This window comes from Natrix helvetica (assembly GCF_964273705.1).
Source record: "Natrix helvetica genome assembly, chromosome: 2".
Lineage (NCBI taxonomy): Eukaryota > Metazoa > Chordata > Lepidosauria > Squamata > Natricidae > Natrix > Natrix helvetica.
Window position 1 is genome coordinate 237558654 of NC_138552.1, and position 11369 is coordinate 237570022.

At 40.0% G+C, this 11369-nt stretch overlaps 1 protein-coding gene across 1 annotated transcript in view; it reads right to left on the reverse strand.

Annotated features, from left to right (window-relative positions):
- The window catches only part of CAPN13 (calpain 13), a 115572-nt gene extending 104784 nt beyond the window's left edge, over positions 1-10788 (reverse strand). The window contains exons 1-3 of the mRNA XM_081945249.1: positions 10737-10788; positions 9250-9312; positions 2671-2850 (exon numbers count right to left, since the gene is read on the reverse strand). Of these exons, the coding sequence (XP_081801375.1) occupies positions 2671-2673 (3 nt within the window). The 5' untranslated portion in view covers positions 2674-2850; positions 9250-9312; positions 10737-10788. The remainder of the gene's footprint in view (positions 1-2670; positions 2851-9249; positions 9313-10736) is intronic.
- Positions 10789-11369: the final 581 nt, after the last annotated feature.

Here is an 11369-nt window from a genome sequence, read left to right on the forward strand (position 1 = left end):
GATAAAACTATCTTAGCTGGCTGTTGTAAATATTACTCTGCTAATTCAACAAGAAATGCTACTGCATGAATTCTTAATGCAGAACACAACTAAAAGTGATTTTAGCAATTTTCTTTCCAAGTTAATTCAAAATGTATATCCAAATGTTCCTCTTATTTTTTCCCCAAGCACTAGGGAGGATTATATTCAAAACCAGACACTTGCTGTGTGTGTGTGTGTGTTTGCTTGCTTCTGGTCTCCAGAGTCAGAAGGGCTGGTTGGTACCCCCAGAGGTCATCTAGTCCCACCCCAGACAGCGCCTCCCCACCCCACATTCCCTAGCCCCACCTCCTCTGGGAAGGCTCCGGTGGGGGGGGGATGCAGAGCCCTTGCAGAGAGCCCCTGCTGCTCTCCCTCACCCTTCACTCTTACTCCCTCCCTCTCTTCGCAGGCCGAGTGGCCACAGCATTACTGGGACGGTGATCATGGATGTGCTGTCCCCCGAGGAGGTGAGGTCTGGCCGCCAGCAAAGGGCTTCCGCCGAGGCACCCCTTGCAGGCAAAATAGCGAGCGAGCAAAGGAGAATCAGGCAGGGCACCGAGGCCCCTTCGCCTCCCACTTTGTCTTGATGAGGTCGCTGCAACTTCTGGGTGCGGACGGACGGAGGTAGCCAAAGCGGCCCGGGCGGGCGAGCAAGCGAGCAATGGAGGATCAGGCAGCTCGCTCGCTTGCCCACCCCCGGGCTTCCCCACCACTCTGGCTACCTCCGTCCGTCCGCAGCTGCAGAGACCTCATCAAGACAAAGTGGGAGCGAAGGGAGGCAAAATGGCCTCCCTTTGATCACTCGCTTTCCCCTCCTGTCCGCACTATTCTAGCCCTGCTCTCACTGATGGGCTGGCTCACCAATCGTCCCACCCACCTCTAAGAGCCCTATCTATAGAAAGCCAAGCAGAAAAAAAGTTAACTGGGTTTAGATAGGGCTCTTAGAGGCGGGCGGGGTGATTGGTGAGCCAGCCAATCAGTGAGTGGGCAGGGCTAGCATAGTGCAGGTGGGCGGGGGAAGCGAGCGATCAAGCAGCTTCTGGATGGGCGGGGGTGAGTGAGCAAACTTGTTCTGAATAGCTCGCTAGAGGAGGCCACCTCCAGCACTCCTTTGCCGCCCCCCTTGCCTCTTACCGCCCCCCTTGCCTCTTACCGCCCCCCTGCCGCCCCCTGGCCTCTTACTGCCCCCCTAAGCCATCTCACCGCCCCCTAGGGAGCAGTAGCACCCACTTTGGGAACCACTGCCTTAAACTGTCTACCGTGGACCTCACCCCATTCCTAAGAGGTTACTAAGGGGGCGTGCATAAGCGCACCACCGTGCCTACCATGCCTGTCCTACTGTCCCCATTTATTTGTCCTCATTTCCTGTATTCATGTCCACATTTATACTTATACCTGTTATCTCATACATGTTTGACAAACTAAATAAATAAATACAATAAAATGGACAGCAATCAAGTCTCCCTCTCCCCACCTCTCTCCCTCCCTCCCTCTTTCTCTCTCAACATTTTCTTATAAAAACCAATGAGGTCTACTACAAACTCTATCTGAGATAATCCAAATGCAAATTCTTAGCTTTTAAATCACCGCCACCCTTCCGCAAAGTAGTAACCTAGAAATGATAAACTTGCTTCTGGAAAGACAAAAAATCAGGAGGGCTCTGGCTGCACCGTTTGTAACTAACAAATTATTATTAGAAGGCATAACCTTTTGTGAGCTGCAGTTCACTTCATCGGATGCTTTATAATAAAAATGTTTTATTTGAAAAAAAGGATTATCAGGACGTCCTGATTTTTTTTGCCCCCCATTGCCTAATACTATTTTTCCTGGGGAGGGTAACATTTAGCAAGTTTTTCTGTAGCCTTAAGGCAGAACAAATCCTTTTGTCTTTAGAATAAAAAGTTTAGCCTCAATCCCCAATACCCTACCCATAGGAAAATATTATCTTCAAACTCTAGAATCTATGAAAGTTACAGAAAAAGAAGTCTTAAAAAAGACTCTTCTGTTTGACTGAAACAGCAAATTTATTTGCTCAGATCTCTGAGATAATCACTAAAAGAAAGTTTCATTAGAACAACATTCATTCTTTTTATTTTATGACCTCCCCCGTCTGAGAGTTGTTAATTCCCTCAAAGAAGTTGTTCTATACACTCAACAGTATAGCCAGCCCACATCTGCAATTTATTTTTCTAATATCTTATCAAGGTGGCACAAGGAGCCACAGATTTGAAAAAGAGTGTTATCCCTCCCCCCCCATAATTGGCAAACAGATTTACAATGGTGACCAAAGCCCTTTCTTGAGATGTTTGCACATGGCAAATTCTTTAAAAAAACCAAGGCAGTATTTATTCTACCTGCTAAAGCACCATCTATAAAGCCTGTGGATTCTGCAGATATGCAAGTAATGCATTCTTCAAGAGCAGAAGGATCACAAATTCTTCACGGCTGTAACTCATAAAATTAGTGCCATGCCTAAATGTGCATCTGTAAATTTTCCCAGAAGTTACTTCTAATTAAAGAGAAAGCTGAGATGATGGGTATTAGGCAGAAATCTTAGCAATTCCTCTATCCCTCACACATGCATACCAAGATTATTCCCTTTGGGCATTTTCCAAAAAGAATTTGAATGAAGTATTTTTGAGAACATACCATTTTGGTCTGAGCTTCTGTACAAGAGAACGATCCTTCTGGCTCCTCAGATGCACACTGTCTCCAAGGAATATCAATCAAGACAGTATGCCTCAGTAGATGATTCTAGCTTTTAAGTCTTCCAATGTTTGTGCAAAAGGCACTTTTCCGGTGTCAGAGTTTTCAGTTTTCTTTTTCTCTCTTGAGAAGCAGGAAAATAAAAAGTTATGTTTTACCTATAAAAAAAATTCCTCTGATGAGTGTAGTTACTAACTCTAGCAACATAATACTGTAAATAAACAGAGTTCAACTTTGCAAAGTGTGTTATCACCACCTTGAGTAAATACTGCTGGGGTGAATATGAGCTCTGGATTAAAGGCCAAGACAAATAAAAATCCCAAGTACAATATAATATTGTTCAATTTTAAACCTCTTCTTTCAGGGTGTTGTTCAATTCTTGTCCTGGATTTTCCACCAACTTTAATTTGGTCTTTGTTTTTTTTCTAAACTCTTGCAGGAAATGAAGAGAAATTCATGAAGGAAATGAAAAGGCAATCCAAAAATGGTACATGAATGGACGCAACTCCACTGATGAATACAGGCTATGATTTATTTAGGGCTAGGCAAGAAATAAATCACTTACTTTGAAGTTGCATTTTAATCAGCATATGATTGGGGTTCTCAGACGTTCTAGTACCTTAGCTGTCAACTGTGTTTTGAAGAAGAAAAGCTGGAACACATGATAATGTCCTACTCTGTCTATGTAAGGCTGCTAGGCTGCTATGAGGAACCCCCTCAAGGTACCAGTGAGGGCCTGTTCCACTGTTTGATAATTCCCATATTATCCCACTCAACATAAGAGTTCCCGTCTTGTTGCTTTGCATTTCTTTACTTTTCATTTCACACATTAGTTGTCATAATTCTGTTGGCTAGCATTCTACCTTTCATTAACAAAAAACATAATGAAGAAGCATTATGGGATCACTTTCTGCTTTTTTTAAAATATAAAGGTGGTCAGTTGCTTCCTCCCAACTTTTTAAAGCATTAATGACCGTGCCGTGTTTACAACTGTTTGCAAAGCCTGTCTCATTTTCTCGTTGCTTGCTAACTGACCGAGCATGTCAGACTTTGAAAAGTTTAAACAAAACTGAAAAAGATTCCTATCTCTGTTTGGTCAAAAAATTAAAAAAAAATCCATTCGAAACAATTTGTGAACAGAAAACGCTCTACCAAAGCAAGACTAGAGATCTGCACAGCTCAACTAGATGTCTATATGATGGGAACTGCTTTGGAAAAACTTGGGAGATTACTTTTAAGGTGCTTCTCAAAAATGTAGTAACCAGGTAAAATTAGTTGTCAGGCCTGTAGTTATGTTTCTTTTTAGGATCTTTGGCCTGCCACACTTTTTATTAATTTCCTATGCTGTTTCATTAGTGTAGTAGTTGGGAATAGAAAGGAGTAGATTTGTGGAATGTATTGTTGTCATTCTTTTATAGAAGCTCAAGGTCATCTTTTTGTCTCCGCACCTCGGCACCTGACCGGAAGCAGAGGGGTGTAGATGCCAGCGTGGAAGATGATGATTGGATACATGTGATGGATTATGGGGTGTGGGGATAGATCATGAACTTTCAACTGGGTGGAATTCCAGGAAGAACATTAGAGTTGGAATTCCATAAACGTGCTAACTTGCCTGTATGATTAAAAGGGAACTTTAAGAATGATTCTGCCTTGGTCTCTGATGATTTCATACATGGTATTTAGAACACCTGACATTAGTGTTCACAGAACTGCTATGGGTTAATAGAAAAGCAAAGGAAAGGATGCTGATACAGTCCTTGTTTAATTTAAAGGGAGGAACTGTGGCTTATTATAAACCAGTCAATCTTCCCTTAGGCTGCAATCATTACATAGACAACTACTTCGAAGATCTGGATTCACTCTCAAGATACTATTTTCTGGGTAGTGTTTTGCTTGTTTTCAGTGGAATCTCTATGTAGAAGCAAGTTAAATTAAACTAGATGAGTTTCTTCCCACTGCTTTGATGCAACATATATAAAAAGCTGATTACCTTAGGCGTATATAGAAGGCCTCCTGTTTTTTTCTTAGCAAGAAGCTCAGATGTTATAAACATACCTTATTTTGGCTTATCTTGATAACAGGTACACTCCATTAATCATTGGTTATCTTGGGAAATAGCAGGTACCTCCCCCTCCAGGTGCTATAATTCATTGTCTGAACTGGTATCTTGGCTTAATGTGATTTAAGAAAATATCCATTGCCAACTTGATTAGGAACTCCTATCAGCAGCTTGGCAGGAGAGGCACAAGGTGGCATGGCACCATTTTGTGATTGTCAGCCTTTGTTTATAGGAAGTGAAAATACAGATGTGTTGTTTGTACATTGGATTCAGAAACATTGTTATATTTCACTACTGTCTTTCTATTAATTAAAAAGTTGGGAAGCTATAGTCCGAAGATTGCATGTATCCTTGTATTGAAAATTGGACCATGCAAACTTTTTGATCATCTCTGGAAACTCCTCTGACTCTAGATGGTTTTTTTTTTCCTTTCCAGTCTGAGGCAGCAAACTAACATAAATTCTAGAGTATTCCCAAATGCAATTGAAAAAAATTCTGCCTGTTTGTCAGTGTTATTTCTGAATCCGTACATAGTCTTTGGGTGTTGAGATGCCCTGGACAGTTGAGCCTATTATTCCTATTTATTTTGTTACATTTGTAATCTGCCACTTCTCAGCTGCCTTATTTCCTTCGCTTAACAAGGGGAATGCTGAGAGCAATGAAGCAGCTTAGTTGGAGTGCAAGCGGAAGAGCTAGGATGGTTTGAATGGATATGGAGTGTAGCCTTTTTAAAGATTCATCTGACATCCTTCCGCTTAGCAGTCTTTGAAGGGAAAATGATTTAATTCTCTGCAAAGAAAAAGGTGGCAATGCTTTATAATAATGTATCTATCAAGATATTGTGTAGGGAAACTGGCAGTTGGAGATTTCTTTGAGTAATTAACCTCAGTTGATACAGAAAAAATAGTGATCAGATTTATTTTGTTTTAGGCTAGTAACCTTTTCAACTACTTGCCCTATTCATATTTATTCTTTCCAGCTAGTAGGTTTTGAAGGCATGGGTAAGGCACATTTACTCAAGCTAGGAGAGGAGACTTCCCATGGTTAAGGAAGAAGACTGATGCTTCTGGAGGGTACATTCTGTTCTTACTGGTAATTATAAAATTACCTGCTTTGAACCGAAAGATCTCTGTAAATCTAGGTCAGTCTCAGGCATTCTATTGCTGATCAAGATGCTAAGAAGATGGTAGCAACTCTTAGAAGGTGATAATATCACAGCTCAAGATCCAGAACTTTGTTTGAGATATGATTGCCTCAATAGATGACTGGAAACTAGATGGAAGAAAATGTGATTCTGGTTGGTACCATAGTTTGGTATTTTTAAGGCCATATGTTCACTGTTTTTCAGTGAAGCTAAATCACTGATTTCATGGTACACTTGGGGGTATGCCCAAGAGGTGATATTGGGAGATTATTGTATCATTCATAGTGATTAAAGTATAGTGTCCCACAGGTCCAATCTTTCCTCTATTGTTTAACATCGACATAAAAGGTCTGAAGGAGATCACTCAGAGCTTTAGAATAGGATGTCATTGAATGCTGATGACATCCACATCTACTGCTCCCTACCATCTAGCTTCTAGATTGACTTGAAGATTGATTAATCTCAATAAAGATCCAGGCAAGGGTGAAGAAACAAATTAAATCCAGATGAGATAGCAGAATTATTGGTAGGCAGAAAACTCGGACTGAATGATATAGGTAAAAACCTGTTTTGATTCTGGGTACATTCCCCCAGAAAGAACAGGTTTGCTGTTTTGGAGGGCTCCTTGTCTCAGTTTTTATTGGATGTCATATGACATTGCATCATAGAGTCATGTGTGTTCCTTCCGCACAACTGCAAACATTCCTCAGCCAGTCGCATCTGGTAAAATTAGTGACCTTCTATAGACGATACACAGTTTGTCATTTTACCACATCTCAGTTTGCTAAGTTGCTGAATCTGCTTCCCCACCTATATTGCAAAATGATGCCTTTGCTCACCCACAGTCTTTACAATCCTGCTTGTTGTTGCTTCAATGTTATTTTGTTTAGATTATTTTTTCTCTATATGAATATTGAATATCTGAATTTGAATCCTGATGACATGCTGCCATCATGATCATAGTCTGAAGATGACAAGACAATCAATGTTCAGCATATGTTGACTGACTAAAGGCCAGGCAAAGCCTTCACCTTTGATGGGAAGATAATTTAGCCTCTTTCAGGTAAACCTGATTCAGTTCAGAAGGACTGCTCTGAAAAACATGAATTGGAATACCAATAAATAACATACTTTTCAGAGCCAAATTGATGCTCTCCAGAATTCCTGTTGCCCTAACTTCCATAACCTTCCAGTTTCCTGCTTCCTTTTCCTTCCAATGTCTTCCCATCATCTGGCATAGCTGTATAGTTTGTGTTCAGAAGATTTTATTTCCATTTGTAATTAGCAATAGCACTTAGTCTTATACACCACTTCACAATGTTTTTACAGCCCTCTCTAAGTGGTTTACAGAGTCAGCATATTGCCCCCAACAATATGAGTCCTCATTTTACCCACCTTGGAAGGATGGAAGCTAAGTTAACCTTGAGTCTGGTGAGATTCGATCTGCCAAATTGCAGGCAGCCTGCAGGCAGCAGAAGTAGCCTGCAGTACTGCATTCTAAACATTGTGCCACTGCAGCTCATAAATTAGCTAGTTTTATTATTAGAGCTGGGCAAGACCTTTAAAAAGACGCACTCCAAAAACACTGAGGAAGCTCTGGCCTCCAAAACCTTCAGTGTAGCTGCTTCAATGATCTTCCCAGGTTGACTTCACTGGCATTTGCTTTGGACAGTTACTTGGGCAGTCATCCTGGGAAAACTCTTGAGGAATATGTCTGCCCCAGGGCTTCACAGAGATCAGCTTCATAATTTCCCTTGAATATTTGCAAGCATTATTGGTTATGTTGCTCAAACCTAACAAAGTGGTAGCTTTGAGATTAATATGTGTGGAACAAATCAACTTCATTCAGAGCTCTATCAAGTTGGTTTCTTTCCATTGAGTATTGTCTAGTTTTTTGACAGCATTTGTGATTGTTCTAAAACATTTCATGGCTGCCGAAAGAAGCTGAAGATGAACAATATGGAAACACCCAAGTCTGAGATTTCCTGGCACTTGATCTCATAAAACTAAATCCACTGGGATGGACCAATTGTTTGTTAGTCAAGAGTTCACTTAATATTTTTGCTAGTGAGAAGACCAGAGTACTGTAAGTGTGATGGTGAGAATAGAAGGTCAAGTCTATATAAAGCAGGTTTGGGATTTTCAAGGTTTGGAGCTGTAGTCTCAGAGTTTCAGAGACTTTCTTGGTGACTTTCCTGCCTCAATGTGGCAAGAAAAAGAACTGTTAATTTTTGGAAACTGTATAGAGTGCAAAAAAAAGATTTTTGATGATAGGGAATTAGAGCTTCAGTTCTTCTCTCTTCTGAATCATAAGTTAGCTTTGTGCATTTTGTGTATACACATACAAATTGGAATACTGCATTGCATATCATGAATAGCTGCCATGTTGAAGAACAACAAAATTTCACTTTGTATATTGACACATTATATAAGTTTGTGTTAAAAGATGAAATGCATACATTTCTTCCCATTGGGATGCAGGATGTATAGTTCTTCAGTCTTCAACTATTTTCAGTGCTTGGAGATACAGTTATTTTCTGTAAAAATTTCTCCGCTTTTACTCCAAGCCTCTGTTCTTCTTTGGAGGGTTCGTCTGAGGTTAGAAAGCTGAGGTCTGGCTTTCTTGGTTACGGAGAATTCTTCTTACCAGAAGAATTAACCTGATTATTTTCCCCACCCTTCTTTCTCTCTCTTTCCCTCTCCCCGCCCCACCTCTATAATCTCATTTGATAACGTCTATTGTTATTATGAACTCAAGTAATTTATAACTGAACTTAGCATTGCTTTATTTCATGTATAATGTGACTTTCTGATGCTCTTTCTGTGTACTTAATGTCTCATGAAAGCTTGATTGCATAAGCTAAGGTTACTACTAATGCTATTGAAAGTAAGTTTGTATTGAAGGATTGCATAGTAAAAGACTAAATAAATAATAAGCAAGCTACAGCACAGACACTGGCTCCCTAATGAGGTCAGAACACTTATTATGACTTGTTTTACACCCGTTTGAATAGCTTGGACAGGGAAGTCCATGCTGCAATTATCTGTTTTTGGCTGCAACATTAGGTAGATGTCATGAACTACTTTGTTTCATTCTCTGTTTTTTCTTGTATTTTCCAGGGGTATCTTCAGGAGATGAATGTCAAAAGAAATCAAGATGGCAGCTGCAATTGCAATCAAAGCTCCATTTCTTTTTACGTGTGTAGATTCTACCACTTCTCACATGGTATCCATATCTTACTACACTGCATGTTCCCACTGTGCAGTGCAGATGCCAGCTTGACTTTTTTTGACATACACAGAAGCCACTGCTTCTTACCTTAAACAACAGGTCTCAGTGAATTGGAAGAAACTGGCATGGTGGTAGAAGGTTCAAGATGTACTGGAAAAAAAATAAACAAGTTAGAACAGCTACTTGCTGCAGGTACCTGATCTACACCGTACATGATTTACACACACAATTAACTTTAGCAAGCTCTGGGTTAGAGTGTGACAGCTGTTTAATAGTGTCTCAGAAAGACACACATCACATTTGAGCAGCCAGTAATGGATGTCTTTGAATCTCTGCAAGCAATCTGGTGTGTGAAGTGGAATCCTTTGAGGATTTGTCATATCATCTGCTTTCAGACCTTCCTTGAGTCTCAACCTCATCAAAAGATTCTTAGCAACTGAACGGTGTATGTATATATGGGACCACACATGTGTCGTTCAGAGCTAGAAATACATTTTGTTGCATATTAAAGATCTGTGAGTGTGGGGAAGGGGAGGGATTTATGTGAAAAAATATCAAAAACCCATTAAAAGTTACTGTTTATTTTTCAGTAACAATTCACATTGACAGAAAGACCTGCACCTTAAGTCAGAGCAGCCAATCTAAAACAGATGGCATTGATGCTGATATTGCTGGATTAACTGGTGGTAGATAATTTATGCTGTACACAGTTCTGCTTTGGGAGGTTATTTTAAATACAAATTCCAACCTTATCCACTTTTTTTCTTTTTTTGCAAACACATTAGACATTTGATTATGAATATTGAAATATGCCTATCTGAATGTGTGCTCACTTTTGGTCAAACAGTTTCTAACAGAATATTTGTTCTTTTTCAATTTATAAATAGATGACATTTCAAACTTTATTATTCAGACGGTCCACTGTGTGGGTAGATTCTACTGATGAACAAACATTAAGATAACTCAATGCATAGTTTCAACTGTCTCAAAAGTGTCATACAGTATTATGCAGAATACATGCCATAAATTAAAAGATAGCACTGAGACAGTAACTTTCTATGCCCTATAATAGTATATGGACAACATCTGCTTTAATCCATTAATTGCCTGCCTTTCTATAAAAGCATTTCTCAAACAGTATGCAACGGAATGCTCAAACCACTGCTAGGACATTGTGAGAAACGAACAATGGCTCTTAAAATGCCTTCAATATCTGGCAGCTCAGACCCTGTGATCTTCCAACAGTGTCCACTAGCACTGGTGGCAATAAGCTGTGATCTACCCACCATATCTAAGAGGAGCCAGAATGTCATCACTCTATGGTCATAATAGGAAAATTAAAGGAGGGGCACCTAGTGCTAAACAGCAAAGTGTCCTTATTGTAACATGAAGGTCTTATGAAGAGAAGGGGTTCACAACAAGCTTTATATGAAAGGATCTCATAAGCTTCAGAGAATGCTGCCCACTGCATCTTGGTTTGATCTAGAATTCTGTCCAGTGTTCTGTACTGTTGTCAATGCAAATATTGCACCATCCTTCTTCATGGTGGAGGCTAATCTAGCCGGATGACTTACCTGAAGCAGGGAACCGATATGGTCCTCATTCATCCCACTTTGTCTATGATTGTTTGAAGAGGCTGAAAGATATTGAGCTGTAGTTTGGATCCAGATGCAGATGAGGTCTGTTGGGAGGAACAGCATCCAAAGTACAAGTAAGAATGTGTGCAAGAAAAAAACCTGCAAAAAAAACCCCCACCCGGACCCCTCTTCCCCTGCATTGTCTGCATTCTTAGGCATTATCTTTTATGCCTTAAAAATGTAGAAAATTCCACAACTCTTTACATTCATAATGTCATGTAACATATGGTAACTTTTGCTGCATCTTCCTTTAATTTATGTAACTGTTAAATTGCCCAAGAATTCTTTTTATAAGTGCAAATCAATCTGCTTTCATTTTTTTCACATGGAAGTCTTCATGGTGCAGGCTTTTTAAGTGCAAAACTCCCCAATGTAAGCTCCTTTTAAAAAGAACTATAATTAATAAAGGAGAGTGTTTGTAGCTCTGGATTGAAATGAGGGATCCTTGGTGCTGATTACTGGTGGAGAGGTGCTGGAGTCTTTTTGTTCTCTTTTGGGCTGGTTGATTGTCTCTTTTACATAGTCTATATATGTTGTTAATATCTATGTGTCTATTGATGCTGATTTGTC